Below are 18724 nucleotides of genomic sequence, written 5' to 3'. Positions count from 1 at the left end.
TCATACATTAATATTGGTGCGTTTTGACTTAATGCTGCTAGTATCCGGAGCTTGGAATCTAGGCATGTTATAGATATCGAGGGTTGAGACTGGCTGCTGAGGATAAAGCGTAGGAGGTGGAGTGAGATTACGTTGAGCCGGAAGTGGTGGTAGAACATTTCCAATTTGACTGCAAGTACTACATCAGGTTATAATATGAATTAGTTGTAAAGAAAAAATTTCCAAACAAAATAGAAATGATCTACAAGTTGCATGAGTAGAAATTAGATGGGATTTGACCCAAAACACTTTTTGTTCAAAAAGAATTTAAAATATGTAAGAGATGATTAGCGGGTTACACGTAGCAATCTCGTAGAAACTATGCCATAATTAACTGGTTAAGAATTAAGAGCTGACATAATTAACTAGTTAAGATTTAAGTAGCTATTTCTCATAGAAACAACATTGTACAAATCGTTGATGGGCCGGGGAATTACCTTGTTCTCGTGTATATATGATCTTCATCAATCAAACTGTCATCAGACCTCTGCAATGGTTGTTGCATTGTAGTGGACCATGGATTTGCTGTTGGCAACTCATCTGAAAAATATCTTCTCCTTACCAACTGAAAAAATAATTCCCGCAATGTTTACGTTACTAAGCCAGTTACATAATACTCTGAAGATAGATACAGAGTAATAAATACCTACCATGCGGAAAAACTTCATCACAGACTCCTTATCATATCTTGCTTCTTTTGCAGCCTGCACATGTTTTAGAGAGTTGGGTGCTGAATAAACATTGTGCAAAATTGGTACAAATGATGCATAGGATGAAAATTTGCTTAGATTACCGCCAGAAGCCCGCCACTTCCAGGAAAACTGTCACTCAGAGGAAGTTCCTCACTCGGCGGAAGTAAACCCTGCTTCTCAACCCATTGGCGAGCCATATCCACAAGATTGCCACTGCTATTTCTTCTACCCTCTTTCGAAGCTATATCTGCTTTGTTCCCAATGACAATGTATGGTACCGGAAGGCCACCAGGACCACCATTTGCTAGAGGGGCTGAAAATGTCCCAGTGGCAGCAATCTCTGCAGCCCATTTTGGCAAACTAGTTTTTGTCCTTCTCTGAGATAGATCATGTACAAAAATAACACCTGCAAATACATTTGATGGTGAACAGCAAGTTGAAGTATATGATAACTAGTTAATCACATCTAGAACAGTGCAAATGCTGTAACTTAAAAATGTTGAGCATAGATACTAGAAAATTACAATACACAGCAGCATTTGGACAAAAAAAAAAGGTTACTTATTCAGTACTTACCGTGCACTTGAGAATAGAACATAGAGCGACAATCTTTATATCGTTCATGTCCAGATACATCCCAAAGTTCAACAAAGAACTCCCTGTCCATTTCACCTTTGATGCCACTTGAAGAGTTACTAGATGATCCATACGTAATATGCTGCATAAAAATATTTGATGGAAAAGTTATTATCTTCCCTGTACCTAAAGCAACTTGTGGAAAAGAAAACTTTGCCAAACCTTCACATCCACTGCACAACCTACGGTTTGAGCAGGACATGCAATTGAACAACCTTTCACAATTACATGAACAAGAGAAGTTTTTCCAACACCTACACATGTAAAAAAAAAAAAAATCTCCAGATTCCCCAGATAAGCTGAATAGGAAAAATCTCGTCAAATATAAATAGATGTAGATGTGTATATATACCTGAATCACCAACAACGAGGACTCGAACCTGACCACTATGAGGAATTTTATGTTTATTATTAATATTAATTTCCTTGTCACGTTCCCGCCAAAACATGTTTTCCGTACAGATTCCCGCTATCTGTTTGTCACTGATTTCTTCATTCCTCTGTCAAATTTGATTTGATTATGGTAATAATTTTGTATTTTTATTAAGTGGTTAATTGACGATCTCAGTGAATTTAATTTTATTATTATTCTGAAAAAACAAAAGACAGAAAATGGGAATTTGGGGAATCAGAGTAGTTGATTTTTTTTACCACTGTAAATTGGGGGAACAACATTTTGGTGATTAATATTACGAGTAATTTTGACTCATTTAAAAAATGTGTTTCATTTTTTATTTTTATTTTTTGTGTTCAATTTTTTTTGCACATAAAAAAAATGTGGTTCAATTAGTTTTTTTTTTAAAGTTTTTTTCTTTTACAAATTATCTAATTATGAGAGCAGGTACCCGTGCGTTGTGGCGGTGAGATGGTGATGGTGATAGGTCATAGGAGATGATATGTCATAGAGTGTCATAGCTAAATATCTTAGCCGTACGGGCTCCAACCTCAGATTTAAAAATTCGTCGAAAGTATATCGAATGACATCTCTGATGAAAGAGCATGAAATTTTAAGAACACCCATATAATTTTTATAATTTATCGATATACGGTTTTTGAGATAAAAGATTTTGAAAAAATTAAAGTAATAAAAATGATTTATGGAAACGAGGGAAAGTTGTAGGCATTGATATATGGTATATTATGTATTATCATGTGCACATTGTTGAAATTGAAAGTTGAAAGTTGAAACCCTATTTGCTTTATAATATAGTACAGATATAGATATATGTCGAGGTTTCAAACTCTATAAACTTATTGAAGTACTTAGCTCGAATTCGAATACTTTGATCATGAAAAATCTAATCTTATTATGGTTCAAAGCTCATAAAACTCATTTTAACTTAGCTCGTTAGGATCGTATAACTCATGAAGCAGTTCACTTGACTTGAATCACTAAACGAACTTCCAAACAAGTCGAGCCAAATATTAGTTTATTAAACTTGACTTGTGAAACTAATCGAGTGGTTATTTTGAATCGATTTCACTCAACCTCAAAAACTACTATGTTCAAACTCGACTCAAGTCAGCTTGAATTCCAATAGTTCATTAAATGATTGGCTTGAACTTACCCTAAGCTGAGGGGATCTTTTCTAGGTAAGTTTATATCTATAATTCATATTTATTAGTTTAAATCATATTGACAAAGAATAAATGCATAAAATAAAAATAAAAACTTTGGAGCACATTATCTTTATTTCTTTTAAAAATAAATTATATCTCCCCATTTCAGATTTTTTATTTTCAAAACCCTAAATACCCTTAACTTTTATCATGTTTTCATCTCACATACTAAGTCTACCTAAAATATCCTTAAAATATCTTCCAAACTTATCTATCTAAACTATCTTCCCTTAATTTACTAATTTAAATATTTTTACTTAATATATCCATAAGGGTGCATTTCTTTTTTTAGTCATTAAGTGCTGAGTATATTATGAATTAAGAATGTTTGTATGTATTTAATAAAATATAAGTAATTGGCGGTTATTTTTATTTATTGAGTCAAAAATAAACATGAAATTTGATTGAATAATTAAGTTCTGAACTATTAAATTTATTAAGTAAAAAATAAACAAAGCCTCATAGGCCACATCATATGAGTACCTATCTTTTATCTTAGGGCATGGGTTTGGATTCGGGTTGGCAGGTTAAAACTATGACCCTAACCCAACCTACTAAAAGTTTCAAATTGAAAAGTTCAACTCTAACCCACAACTCGCCAACTTATGACTCAACCGAAGTGACCTCATAAGCAAAATTATAATTAAATAAATTAATCAATATAAAGCTTGATGATGTAAGCTGGAAATAAAAAGTATAAACTCGCAGTCTCACACTACATTAGTTACCATGTATACTTGACACAAAGTTAATATACTCCTCGTTTACCCTACATTAGTTAGAGCCTGACAAAATTTTGATTTTTTCTCTTATTTTAGATGTGAAGTTATTTTTAGGTTAGATACATAGAAAATGAGACTGGCCGTATAGATTTATGAACTATAAAGTATGAGCTAATATATATAATTTAGTTATTTTAAAGTTATTGGGTTGAGTGGTCGACTTGATAACCCAATTTGGATCCGATATGGAAAAAATTTAGGTTGGTTGGTTAGAAAATATTTGAGCCTAGCTTAATTTTTTCCGTATTGAGTTGAGATTGATAGTGCTATTCTATCTAGTACGATGTTTATTTAACACTAGGAGAATACCCGCACAATGCGGCGGTGTAGGCGGCGACGTGTCAGTGGTGGCGACTTGTAGTGGCAAACTGACAATGGTGACGAGTAAAATAGATAATTGATGTAAAATAACTCATGTGATTAAAAAAGTTAATGAAATTAATTTAGTAAATATATAAAATGTATGTTATAAATGTTTTAAGAGATTAAAATATTTTAAAAAAAGAATATTTAATTTGTTTTATAAGTAGTTATATCTCTCTATATAACTAAGAGAGAATAGTTTTTTTCAAAGTGACACACCTCTTTTCGTGCCAAGTAAGCTTTTTGCTTATGTGACATTTTCTGGTAATTTTCATGTTTTTTTGTAGATATATTAACATTTAAATCTATATTTTTTAGTGCTTATGTGTCACTTAATTCGCCACATCATTATTTGTCTACATGGACATTTGTTTTTTTAATCAATTTTAAATAACATATAAAAAAGCCATATACAAGATTAGAACTCATGACCTCCAACTTTTAATATTATACACATACCACTTGATCTAACTTAATATTTGTTTATTTTTTACAAACTACGATAGATATTTAGTGAATATTAAAATTGATTAAAAGACATTGATCATATAATTATCAATCTTTGTAACTTATCACTTTCTATCTTGCTTTTATATTTAATTATCTTTGTACGTGGAATATAATTTAATTTAATACTCGTATAAAATAAAACTAGATTATATTAATAATTTTATATAATATTTTACTATCCGATTATATTATCAATGTTAAATTAGATATTTACTTTATCAATTTCAAACATATATTTTTTATATTTTTTATTATATATGATTTAATTTAATATCTTCACCTTTATATCTAATTTTTTTCTCTTATTTTTTTCTTTATTCTAATTTATATGTTCCTTTTAGATTTTACATGCATAATAAAAGTATAATATTATCAAAAATCCATTTAATTATTATTATTATATAACATTTATTAATACTATTGACGTGTGTATATATATATACTAGGTATTTTACCCGCACGATGTGTGGTTTTTTAAAATGACGGTTCAACAAAGTTTTGACCAATATTATTTATTTGAATTTGAATATTAATAAAAAGAATGTTTGAAAGTAAATTGAAAACCATGTAAGTTAAGGAATGTTATCAAAGTTAATAATGCACCGATATGCTAAAACAGAAACAGTATTTAAGAGTTCTTGTAGCTTGGTAACAATATCAGCACAATAATTAGTTAATGACTTAGCTCTAGATATATCGTTGCATAATCTGGACAAAACGACTCTAGCAAATATATAAAGTACTCGGCAACAAACCAAAAAAAAAAAAAAATCCTTCCTGTAAATGTTGAATAAAAAAGATAATTAAATTCTGCTAGGTAAATGATAATCAAATGTGAAATATATGTATATGTAAGAATATTTAATTTATATGACTGAATTGAAAAGATATCAAAAAAAAAATGTTGTTGATGAAGTAATCTCAATTTGTGCAACTATCTAACCTTAACTTCATAAAATCGTTATCATCTTCATATAAATATTCATACATAATCAATTCTTATATATAGATTAGTTAGCCGAATTCAAGAGAGTGGGTCGTCTAATATCACAAAAGAAAAATACATAAATAGATAGATTTGTGTTATAAAATCCACATAACAATAAGTGAATTGATTCATCACTTTGATAATAGTAAAGAAAAAAATTTAAAAAATAAACACCAATAACTTTGTGGAGCAAAATCACAATGGCAACATCTACATAAGCATATATTACGTCCCTCGTAAATATACTTTTTAAAATATATCGGATGAAACAATAAATAAATTGTAATTGTACATTTGATATAATATTTACCTATTTAATCAAATCTATTTATCTATTTAAATTAAATAAATATATACAAAAAAGTATGGAGATGCCACATAGGATAAATCCTACGTGGCAATGTTTTAAGATGGGTTTAAAATAGAGAAGGGCTTTAAAAGGTTAGGTTTTTTACTCTTTTAATAAATATATAGATAGATAGATGTTAATCATTGTCTTCAAGTAATATTACATAAAATCTTATATTTGTAATCAATTTAATGTAATGTGTGTATTACCATGCATTGCATGAGCTTAATCTAATATATTATAAATGATTAATATATGGTTTGTCTAACTTTAACCATTGGCTTTGACATGTCGACAAAAGCCAAAACTAGAAACTATTAATTGTTGGTTTTAGAACTTTAAAATCATTTTTTTTTTCTAGAAAACCAGCCCACAATATTAAACAAAAAGGCGTGGGTTTTATGCAAATCTCACGCCACCCGTTTGTCACTCTCTTCTTGTACAAAAAGAAATGCACTTCATATTAACCTCACTAATTAATTATGAGTTAATTAACTAATAATTAATTTCTTAAAAAATCTTCAAATAGTCCAAACCCCATTTTGTGATAGATCTTAACAATTTTTGAAAAAAAATCCTTACTTTCTTTACACCCCGTCAAACCATTTTCATATTCATAATATATACACACACACAGTATATATATACACAAAAACAAACAGACAGCATCAGATTCGGTTGGAATACTATAAGATCAAATCTAAGGTTGTAAAAACCCATACTTGTAAGTAAGTATGGAAAGTAGTAATAATATAAATTTTCAGATGAAAGTTGAAACAGGGGATGCTGGTTATGTTCTTGAAGATGTTCCTCACTTGACTGATTACATCCCTAATCTTCCTGTAAGTTTTCATCTTTATAATTATTGAATATATAAATAGATAGATAGATACATATATATGTATGTATATGTATTCTGGGATCTGTGTTGTGTTGTGTTTAATTTGATTTATGTTTATTGTTTTTATGAGAATAATGTCTTGTTGTTGTTACTTTGACTTTTGGGTTCTTCTGGAATTTTAAAAGTAAATTTTTATTTAGTTTGTCCAAAAATGTTCTAGAAGTTTGTTTTGTGTGATTTTGGATCTTGTTGTATATAATCATAATCATACTAATGTGAATATTTATAATGAGATTTTAGATGTTAAAAAGTTGTTAATCAAAAAATGATGAGATTTTTGACTCTTTTTAGTGTCAAATTTGGTGAATATTTCGGTCTATATGCAGCGTTATTAATGCGTTATTTGATGGGCATATTTTAATTTATAGTTATTGTTATTACTTGTTATACAGACGTATCCGAATCCATTGCGATCCAATCCTGCATATTCGGTTGTGAAGTGAGTTACTTTTTGCTTCAAGGAAACAATGTAAAGTTTTGTTATATATTTATAAGCGTTTATGTTGTTAATATATAATCTGGTGGATGATATCAGGCAGTACTTTGTTGACGCGGATGATACTGTGCCTCAAAAGGTATTTTGCTGATTTTTCAACTTTGTACAATATTGATAGTTTTCATATGTTTATGGTTATAAATAGAAATATTGCATGTAAAAGGAACAAATTGTTAGTGAAATTCTATTTTAAGGAATGTAGTTTTAAAATCAACATCAACGTCCGATGTTAGATATTGATAATCAAGTAAGTGACTTGGTTACTAGTATAACTCGTAACCAGATGGGGGGCCTCTTATTTCTGGTAACTTGTAACATAGGCCTTTAAATGTTGACTTTCAAAGTACTTTTTTTTAAAAAAAAAAGAAAAAGAAATTGACTGAAGGTATGCTCTTTTTACTTGCATTTTCTCCTTAAACTTGCAATTGTTGGTGTGACCATTGACATTGACCGACATGACTATTTTGTAATGAATTCTTGTAGGTTGTTGTCCACAAGGATGGTCCAAGAGGAACACATTTTCGACGAGCTGGACCTCGCCAAAGGGTATGTCATTTACATACAGAATGAGAAGTGACAATCTCACCCCATTTATTTATGAATGGATGAATGGTTCTTTTGGGTTGCTTCCTAAGGCTGCTATTTATAAATAGATAAAGTTTTTATTTTACTATACGTGACAGGTCGAATGTGTAAAAAAAGTCTTAGTTTATAGGAAAGAACTCAAATGGGTCAAAATTCACCTAAAGTGTATATTTAATGCATAAAGCTTTCCAAATTACTGTATTCAAAAAGTTAGATTATTATTGTAAATTGTAATGACGAAATTTATGTAATCACATCACAATATAGTAATAAAAACTGCAACAAAAAGTGTTTCCAGTCATCCAACCCATCCATTTTGTCACATCTGTATAAAAGCTGTATGGAACTTAACATTATTTCTGCTAAAGGAGAGTCTTTATATGTGCAGGTCTACTTTGCACCTGATGAGGTGCATGCTGCTATCGTAACATGTGGTGGTTTATGTCCTGGACTAAATACAGTGATCAGGGAAATTGTATGTGCACTTTATCACATGTATGGTGTCACCAGAGTTCTTGGTATAGATGTAAGTATTTTTGAGATCAGCATCTTGACAAATTGTCTATATTAAGGTTTTCAGTATCGATTATCAACCTAGTCTTATTGAAATTTCACTATAGGCATACCATACTTACGTTCTGAACACTTGCCAACCAATCGTATTGCAACTTGATAGTATATCGTACAGAGGGTCGATATGGTAATCTCATGTCATTACTTGTCAAATGTTATACATATCCTGTAGTTAAGTTCTACAAGATATGGTAATCGCCTTTAACAACAATACTAGAACCAAGTGTAGACATGGCGTATGAACTACTTTAAGTATTTGATTCACTGAGCATTTAAATACCAGTCATACATTTTTTATGAAACAGTCCTTGTATAGCTTCACCTTTGAACCCTTTAGTTTGTCTGAATGCATGTAGAAATCGATTAGTGTGTTTCCACATGATTTGGCGATGAAATTATGAGTTTTGTTCATCATTTGCTCCGGTTTGCTCGACACATTGTAACATATTTTGTTATTAGTCATTAGATTGTTTTGACTTTCTTCTATAAAATGTAATAATTGCGTACCAAAAAGAGTCTAGCTTGCAATATTTATTCCTTGAGACCAATCCCTGTTCCAAGATTTGACACTAGTCCTCATCAATGATCAATTGGCATTCATTTTCTAAATATATCATAAAGGGTCTAGTTATTATGTAACTTTCCACATCATGATATCGATGTCTTGCCTTTATGATGGTGCATTTGCTTTTGTGTAGGGAGGGTACAGAGGTTTCTATTCAAAAAATACCATTGAGTTGACACCAAAGGTTGTGAATGATATCCATAAACGTGGTGGCACAATTATTGGTACCTCTCGAGGGGGACATGATAAACCAAAGATAGTTGACAGTATTCAGGATCGTGGTATTAATCAGGTGTGCTTTTAGCCGTTCCTCAGTGTTTTTCAACATATTTTTGGCTTTTGGTTACTTCGATAAAAGTTATTATAGATTTAGTGTGAGAAAGAGGGAGGGGGGAACGGGTCAAACAACTGTTTTTTTGGTGCAGACAAAGGTTGGGTTGTCCAGACACTAGAATCACCATTAATTCCAACATTTTTTAATTTTCCTAAATAGTTCGTGTGTCAAAACATGGTCACAAAAATGATTCCTTGAACAGTTTTTTTAATTTATGTAATAAACTGACTTGGGAGGTTTAACCCATAAGACATAAGACATAAGGTGAATGGATTCCAATGGGTCGTTGTTGCCACCTTCAGTTATGGTAATGTACCATTCAATGTTTCAGGTTTATATAATTGGAGGTGATGGAACCCAAAAGGGTGCAGCTGTTATCTACCAGGTAATTAAATGCCAACATTATGAAATTTTATTTCAACTGTGGGCTTTTATCACAAACAATGTTTATATTGTTATGCGACAGAGTTTTTCAAGCACACATAAAACATGCACTTGGTGTTAGACGGTTTTTGTGCTTTTAGGCATGTATTTGGAAGGAAACTTATAGAATATAAGAGATGTACAGTTAGAACCTTTTATAGAGATAATTGTATATTTCATGAACAACCTATAAGATACTCTCTTTCAGACTCATTCTACTTGCGCAGGAAGTAAGAAGGCGTGGGCTTAAGGCTGTAGTGGCTGGCATTCCAAAGACAATTGACAATGACATTCCGGTACTTGCAACATTCTCTTGAAGTTCGCATACATATTTGTGTCATGCAGAAACCATGTGTGAACCTAAGGCTACAACATCTTAATTACATGGATTATATGGGTATATAGGTCATGCATTAAGTTAGTCACATTTTATGTATCGATCACTACTAACTACCATAACTTTCATTTTGAGGTACTTAACTTTAATTTGAGGTACTCTTAACTTCATTTAGAGGTTGAGCGTGTAGGTGGAAATTTTGACCTTTACATAATTGGTTGATTTAGGTTAAGTTATATCCCGAATGGGGTCAAATGGGTTAAAGAGTTGAAGTAAAAATTTAGGTAACATGTCAAATGGGTTAAAAGATATTTTAGTGCACTTGAAGGCTTACAACCTCCTTAAATGTGTTATTAAAGATAATAGATTATTTTTGTGATAGGAGGGTGGATAGTATATCTAATTATATCAATAAATTTATTTATAAAATTTAGAAAATCAACATAAAGTGTTGATGTGATAAACCAAATCAGATTGTACTTATTTCAATCTCTAAGTTGACCTTAGAGGTGGCAATATGGGTGGGTTGGGTTGACATAACAACACTTTAACCAATATTAAATTTTAATATAACGGAAACTGTTATTAATATACTTAATTTTGTTATTAAATCAATATAGGAGATTGTAAGTACTTGAGCATACTTATTCGGCTTTTCTACTAATCAAAGTAAGTTCTAGTCAAGCTGTCCAATTTTACATAATTTGGTTGAAGTTGTCAATAGAGGCATGGTATTGATGATAGAAAAACAATACTTATGAGTTTGAGATAAGTGGGCTATAACTTAACTTTGTATTACCTGTTCATTTTCATAAAATTCACTATTTCTTTTCGTTGTATTAAGTTAGACAATGGCCACAAGCCACTTGTTTTCATGTACCATCTATGGATAGTTTGGATTTCTTCATATTTACTCTTACCTGATATATGTTTATTCCAGGTGATTGATAGGTCCTTTGGTTTTGATACTGCTGTTGAAGAGGCTCAACGTGCGATTAATGCTGCACATGTGGAGGCAGAAAGTGCTGAAAATGGCATAGGGGTGGTCAAACTCATGGGGCGCTACTGTGGTATGTCTCACCCCGTATTGACTATGGAAGTTGTATAAGTAACTGATTATTGAGATTAGGTATGAGATTGTGGCCCCCGAATACCGTACCAATCTCGGTAATATAGTGGTCCTATAGACGACTGAAGGTATATATTAAGGGATTCAGTCATTGGTGTTGGCTCTTTTTGGTATCACTGTTGGTATTTTCAGTACTGGGACTGCTATACTATCAAAAAAAAGATGGTATAGTACTGAGTTTGTAGGAAGATGTAGGGGCTTTTTTAAAATTGGGATTACACACTAGAACTGATTCTATAATCCATGACTCCATGAGTGTGAACAGGGTGTGTCTGAGACATATGTATTGCATGGTGCAATTTGCACCATATAACTGAGCAAATTAAGCAACCACACAATAAACAAATATTGCACTCTTGAGGTTATTTTTTAAAACACATGAGTTCGAATAAGTTGATGCTTAGATACATATTCAACCAAACTTTGCACCACTGAAATCGTCTTTGATTTAATGAGAGAAGCTGCCAAACCCCGTTGTTCAGCATGAGCAGAAATAAAAACTGACTTTGACACTATTTAAAAAAATGGTACTCAATTTGTACGGTCATGAAAAATGGTAATGATCGGCATGCTATATGGTTTGGTGTTTGCTCGACTTCGGTCCGGTATGGTGCCAGTGCCAATCTCATATTCTCATTCCTAATTGAGATAGATGTAACTGTAAATGTAAATTACCAAACTATCTTTAGCTTTTGAAGCCACTGATCATCTGATCTTGGTTGGTATTGATCAAATAGTGAAATTAGTCATACAACAATTAGTTCCAGAGTGAGTTATTTCCAGTTATTTTTTAGTGACAGCGTACTCGTTGTTTCAGGGTTCATTGCAATGTATGCAACTTTGGCGAGTCGAGATGTTGATTTGTGTTTGATTCCTGAATCACCTTTCTATCTTGAGGGAGAAGGGGGACTTTTAGAATATGTAGAGAAACGTTTAAAGGAAAATGGACATATGGTTATTGTTGTAGCAGAAGGTGCAGGTCAGGAACTTCTTGCAGCAGAAAGCTCGAGTTCTTCAACTGCACAAGATGCTTCGGGAAATAAACTACTTCAAGATGTTGGTTTGTGGATTTCTGATAAAATCAAGGTATTTCCATTAACCACGATTACTTTTACTTATAGTTTTGGTTTCTAAATTATGTCTATTGTTTTGCTATTAATTACTCTCTCTCATGAAAATTGCAATGTAAAGAGTATATAGTTCTACGCGTTGAATAAAAGGATATCAACTGTATATCATGACAGTATGTGGATACATGTTAATCAAAAGTAATCGAGCTTAATGTTTCTGTGTTTGCTGTTTTTTTCAAATCCATTGGAGTGTCATCATTTCAGTTTTAATGTTGAATACATAAATTTTTAATTGGGCATCCCCAAAAGGAAGTGCTACAGTTATCATGGGACAAAAGGACATCTTTTTTCCAATCATTGGCATTCTTGAGATGAATGTGTATATATATTTTTTTAAATTCATTTTTGAACAGCAGGATGAAGTGATGAACGTATATTATGTTGCTTAGACTCTTTTGAAGCCCTGTCAACAATTAAGTTTGTTTACTATTGTATCGACATCTGTGCCACTGGTGTGGGCTTCTAAGATTCTGATTTTGCCACAAATATGATATCTCAAGTTTTCCTCTTTTTGTAGGCTTACTTTGCTCGACAGACGTCTATGCCCATTACCCTAAAGTACATAGGTAATTCTAACCATCTTATCTATGTTTCATGGTTTCCTCTGCAATTCTTTTACTCCCTCCATCTCATAGTATTAGTCCACTATATATGATTGGGAACAGCCGAACAGGGACCCGAAAACCTAAGAAAAAGCTTTTGTTCTTTTGAAACTTATGATTTAGAAGGCATGCAAAGCTATATTTTGGACAAACGTCCTAATTTGGATACATTGATAAAGTGATCTTATCAAATCTCTTTGCCATGTAGGTATCTTAGGAACATCAAATTGCTAGTAATTCAAGTTTAACTGTTTAAGCTATAACATTTCTTATGGAATTGGAAAATGGTGAAGTGGACACTCTTTCAAGATATCTATCGCAGTGACTGACTGACTGGTTATGATATATCCACATGCACACACACAAATCCAACACTAGTGGTTACAATAACTGTTTATGATCATGTTTTGTATTGCAGATCCCACTTACATGATCCGTGCGGTTCCAAGTAATGCATCTGACAATGTGTATTGCACTCTCCTTGCTCAGAGTTGCGTTCATGGAGTAATGGCGGGTTATACCGGCTTTACCAGTGGGCTTGTCAATGGTAGACAGACTTATATTCCATTCAATGTAAGATCTTGACACCAAAAGTCATTCTATGTTATACTCGTGTCTTTAAAAGTCATCTCTTTTTTTCCCTACAAGTTCTATTTTTTTCCGGTTATCTATGTATTAATTCGTTGAGTATTTAAAAATGTTCAAACACATTAAACAAATTATCACCCAGGTATCATAGCCTTTAAACAACAATGATTCAACCAAAACTCTCTCCCATATTATTACAACTGATTATCTGATTCCGAATTGTCAATATCATGTAGTTACTTAAGAAAGATGAATCATTATACCCCCTAAAGTCTCATTTATGATCTCTTTTGTTGTCATGCAGCGTATTACCGAGAAGCAGAATAATGTTGTGATAACTGATAGGATGTGGGCAAGGCTTCTGTCATCCACCAATCAACCTAGTTTCTTGGGACCAAAAGACTTGATTGAAGCTCAGAAACAAGAAGAACCGCCGGTTCAACTATTGGATGGAGATAATAGCAAGGCTTAGTAACAACTAATTCAAGGAAGAGGATTCATCATTATGCACAAAAATAACAGCACTATTTTGGATGTAAATGGTCAAGTTTATGCACAATTTTCATTACGCTAAGGTGTTCTAAAGCATATATAAAACCAAGGAGTCTTGGTGTACTTGGATCGTATTAGTGTTAGTCAATTGAGATAATTTAAGTTGCAGTCTGTAACTGATATAGCTTTTGATGCCTTGAGTGGCTTGGTTAAGCAGACTCAATGATCTTGGCCCCCCCTTTTTTTGTTCTTGTGATTGAATAATGTCATTTTTCCCTGGGTGGCATTTGTTGCAAATCAAACTTCATGCAGCTGTTTATACTAGCATAAAAGTGATGTTAGATTTTTTCTCAACAATATTTTCTGAAATTTTTACTGTTTTAAAATCGAAATGATGACATGTCTGATCGACATTTATGAGAAATATGTAAATGAAGTTACAATCCTGAACTGGTGTCATGGATGGTAAGACGTCTATCTGTACACGCTTAACGTGAATGAATTTCATAGTTTTAAATCCGCGGGGAAATACTTGACCCAGTGTGCCAGGGTTCCCTCTATCTCAAGGAGCTATTGATTCACAGAACAATGATAAAATTCTTGCAACTGTTTCGATGTTTTGAAGTAGATAAAACTTTTATTTTATCTTTTTTTTTAAATAATTTAATGTAGAGACTATTTTTCCATAAAATTTACCTCATTACCTGTCTTGCTGTGGGACCAACTGAAGCATATAACAGAAAAAACATCGATGTTTCCTAATCTAACTGCAGACTGTATTCTATAGGCCTCATTTACACTAACGTTGTCATTCTTGTCGCTATTCCTCAGACGACCACCAAAGAACATCATCGTGTGTGCTACTATAATCGACGACCTATCCATATATTCCGAAGAACGAATCTTAGGCTTCTAATCAAGGTGGTGGTTCCTTTTGCCTTTGTTGTCCATATTATTATCACCTTATGTCTTTTCACTGAACCATACTAATTAACTATATACTAGACTCTAATTTGACTTTCTGTTTTTCTAATTTAATAATACATATCATTTCTCTAGACCTACTTGATATGCTTAGGGGGGTCATATTTTTCTGGCATATATACATCATCAATACATTATGACCGCGTTCTTGGAGGAATTTCAACATCTTAAAGTCTCACTGGAAGATATTCTGTTTGCTACTGCTAACTTTAGTGACAACAAGATTATCGGAACTGGTGGATTTGGCAAGGTTTATAAAGGAGAAATCTCTCATTTTAAGGGGCGAAGCATGGTTGCTTTCAAGCGTCTAGATCCTAGATATGGTCAAGGAAACCCTGAGTTTTGGAAGGAGATCATGATGCTTTCTCGTTACAATCATGAAAATCTCATCTCTCTCCTTGGGTTTTGTAACGAGGGTGGTGAAAAGATCCTATTATACGAGCATGCATCTGGTGGAAGCCTTGATCTTCACTTAGGTTCTGTTGATCTCAAGTGGATTCAACGTCTCAAAATATGCCTTGAAGTGGCTAAAGGACTAGAATACCTTCAAGATCCTAAGGGGTCGCAACAAAGAGTCCTCCATCGTGATATTAAGAGCTCCAATATCTTACTTGATAAGAACATGAGGGCAAAGATTTCTGACTTGGGCCTCTCGAAAATAGGCCCTGCTAATCAGCAGCACTCTGTTCTTGTCTCCCATGCTGTTGGTACCCCTGGGTACTGTGATCCGTTATATATGGAAGAGGGCTTTTTGACAAAAGAGTCAGACATATACTCTTTTGGTGTCATCTTATTGGAAGTTCTGTGTGGGAGATTGTGCTATGTTTATATGAACCGTCAATGTCAGATATTAGTACCTATGTGGAAACAAAGCTACAAAAAGAAGAAACTCGATGTGATTATCTTTCAAGATCTACTCCACCAAATGGATCCAGCTTGTTTGGAAATATTTTCAGAACTTGCGTTCCGCTGTTTGAAGAAAGCTCGTGAAGAAAGGCCACTCATTTCTTATGTAGTTGAGAAACTTGAACTTGCACTTGAACTTCAGGAAATTTATGAAGTGGTGAAACAGCCAAAGGGGTATGAAGAGATAATTATCATGGCAATACCTCCTCTGACTTACAGATCCATAGATGAACTCAAAACGATTCTTTCCAATGGGATCTTCCTTAATGAGGGCAAGACGGTAATGGGCTCCTTTCATAAGCTGTGGTTTTAGTTTTATTATTTACTCGTATATTATTTTAAATGCCATAGTTTGACATTTTGAGTCTTTTTCTTTCAACTTTGACCGTGAATATATTTGTTTGTGTTATATAACACTTGATATAATATATATGTATGGATTGGGCTTTAAATGTATTTTTCATTGATATTATTTTCGTTTAAGTAGTATATAATACAAAGAAAGATATTTACGGTCAAAGTTGAATTAAAAAGACTCAATAAGTCAAAATTGGACATTTAAAATGGGACGAAGGGAATATTTTTTTAGAGTGCTAATTATACTATATGTGAGCTAGTTATTGTTTGAACAATGTACACATCCTACATGATCATATCAGTTAATTTTAACTTATGCAATGGACAGTGGTTTTCAATTAACAAGACTGGAGAACATTGTGAAATGATATCCACAACAGACTGTTTGATTCCAATTGCAAGTGATTCTAAAAATCGCTATATATCTGAAAACGGTTCAAGGTGATTTCATATGTCTACTTCCTCTTTCTCCTCTCAACACAAGTTTAGTAGTAATAAGGTAACATCTTTTCGATGTCTTTGTGCAGATTTCTCGGGGGTTGCTTTATGGCATATGATGGCAAATTCAAAACACATGTCAAAACTCAATTCTTGTCACCTCAAATCACATACACAGTAAACCTTGTTTTCAAATTTATCTACACAAAGAAAGCTGTGTGCAAGCCAACATATTCAGTCCTCAGATACAAATTGGAAGCTGAGGAGAAACTATCAGTATGCTACTTGGCAGATAAAAGAGAAGATGGATGGTTGATGGCTGAATTGTATCAATTTACAAGTGACAGTAGATATGTTGATCTCCAGATTTTGATTGAGGGCTCATATTCCTTGGCTGTAGAAGGCATTGAATTTCGGCCCCTCGATATGGTAAGCTAACAAATGTTAGTAATTTTAGTGTAATGGGCATTACATTGTATGAGTTAGGAGTTACGAAGTACACCCATATAAAGCAGTGATCACACTTTATGTGGAATTATGTGTATTAAAGCAGGATACATATATTGCACCCTTAATTGATAAAAGTCCAACATGTGCATGATGTTTTATAGGTTAGATGTGAGGTGTTGGAGGATGAGAAGGTGGATATGCCATCAATATCGGATTCAGATACAATATGGGAAGAAAAACTGCCAAAAAATCATGAAGAGATGATCAAGTGGTCAAAAGATAGTTTGCAATGGACTACCAAGAAGGAACTCTACTTCATTCTCTGCAAAGGGTTTCCAATCAATAACGGTAAAGAAGTAAGTTCTTTCGTTTTTTTTACTTTCTCTACTTCATTCTGCTTTTCGTGGGCTTTTGATATATAAAGACCGGCCGTAATTCCTCCAGTAAACAAAGTTATTGTCATTTAAAGTTGGGCATACTTCCAACCTGTTTCCCCCTTTCCTATTGATCCATGAAGGAGTCTACTAACTCTGGGATCTGCTCTGCATCAGTTTCTCATTTGTGCATATTTATTGATATGTAGTGGTTATCTCTTGACAAAAAGGGAAGGAAATGCCATATGCTAGAGGCAAGAATGGCATTGCTAGAAGAAGAATGCAATTGGGAGTCTTTTAATCAATCAAGGTTGTTTCTCCATCTCCAGTATAGTGTTTTGTTGCAGACCTTTCTTTGTTTTGAATTTACGCTTGCCAAACGATAGAATCTCTTATTTTCCAAGAATCATGCGTGTTAAAAAATGAAAGTGCAAGTATCTTTCCCTCTTTAACATTTCTATTGCATATGTTCTTTTTCTGTCCAGATTCAAAGAAGTGGCTGTGCATCCTAACAAAAGCTTTCACATAGTTTGTACGATCAACCCTCATATATTGTCACCTAGAACAAGATATGCAAGTTACCTTGTCTATAAATTGCCAAATGATCCCTACGAATTCGAGGCTCCTATGGTACTGATGGATAAAGATCATTCCCATTCAACTGATGCACCATGTTTGCGGTTTGTTCATTTACTTAGTCCTCAAACCCCTGTTATTAGACGAAGAGATGATCAAAATGCCCACAACCCGTTGAATAGACCCAAAATAAAAGGTCTTCCACGACAAAGGCAAGATGGTTGGATGGAGGTTCAAATATGGGAATTTATAACTTGTTTTACCACCAAAACGATATCAATGGATCTCGAGTTAGCTAGTTCCTTTTACAAGGTAATCGAAGGGCTTATTGTGCAGGGCATTGAGTTTAAACCCATTTATAAGTAGTCTTTTTGTATTCCTTGGCATCTTGCCGGCATTATCGTGGTGATTAATAGAATAAAGTGTTGGCCGTAAAATTAGTCTTTCTATTCTTTTCCTACGTATAGTATAATGAAAAGATGGAGCTTCCATATAAAACCTTTTT

At 33.0% G+C, this 18724-nt stretch overlaps 3 protein-coding genes across 3 annotated transcripts; 2 read left to right on the top strand and 1 right to left on the bottom strand.

Moving 5' to 3' along the window:
* Positions 1-1816, bottom strand: LOC122599660 (small GTPase LIP1-like). The gene is made up of 7 exons (XM_043772205.1): positions 1720-1816; positions 1530-1621; positions 1308-1449; positions 833-1137; positions 690-743; positions 477-604; positions 1-178 (listed from the first exon to the last, which is right to left on the bottom strand). Exons 1-7 carry the CDS (start codon positions 1814-1816, stop codon positions 1-3), a joined length of 996 nt encoding a protein of 331 aa, XP_043628140.1.
* Positions 1817-6534: 4718 nt separating this feature from the next.
* LOC122599658 (ATP-dependent 6-phosphofructokinase 6-like) lies at positions 6535-14431 on the top strand. Its single transcript, XM_043772203.1, has 13 exons — positions 6535-6821; positions 7273-7319; positions 7416-7455; positions 7860-7922; positions 8350-8487; positions 9233-9391; positions 9765-9818; positions 10084-10152; positions 11134-11263; positions 12140-12408; positions 12970-13018; positions 13473-13627; positions 13947-14431. The coding sequence occupies exons 1-13, from the start codon at positions 6714-6716 to the stop codon at positions 14112-14114; spliced, it is 1449 nt and encodes a 482-aa protein (XP_043628138.1). The 5' UTR covers positions 6535-6713; the 3' UTR covers positions 14115-14431.
* An 823-nt stretch (positions 14432-15254) lies between these two features.
* On the top strand, positions 15255-18644 carry LOC122601647. The gene is made up of 6 exons (XM_043774392.1): positions 15255-16304; positions 16710-16822; positions 16909-17248; positions 17431-17625; positions 17853-17953; positions 18129-18644. The coding sequence occupies exons 1-6, from the start codon at positions 15255-15257 to the stop codon at positions 18583-18585; spliced, it is 2256 nt and encodes a 751-aa protein (XP_043630327.1). The 3' UTR covers positions 18586-18644.
* Positions 18645-18724: the final 80 nt, after the last annotated feature.

The sequence above is a fragment of the Erigeron canadensis genome, chromosome 5 (genome assembly GCF_010389155.1).
Source record: "Erigeron canadensis isolate Cc75 chromosome 5, C_canadensis_v1, whole genome shotgun sequence".
Classification (NCBI taxonomy): Eukaryota; Viridiplantae; Streptophyta; class Magnoliopsida; order Asterales; family Asteraceae; genus Erigeron; species Erigeron canadensis.
Note: the sequence above shows the minus strand (reverse complement) of the source record. Positions and strands in the feature narration are given on the sequence as shown.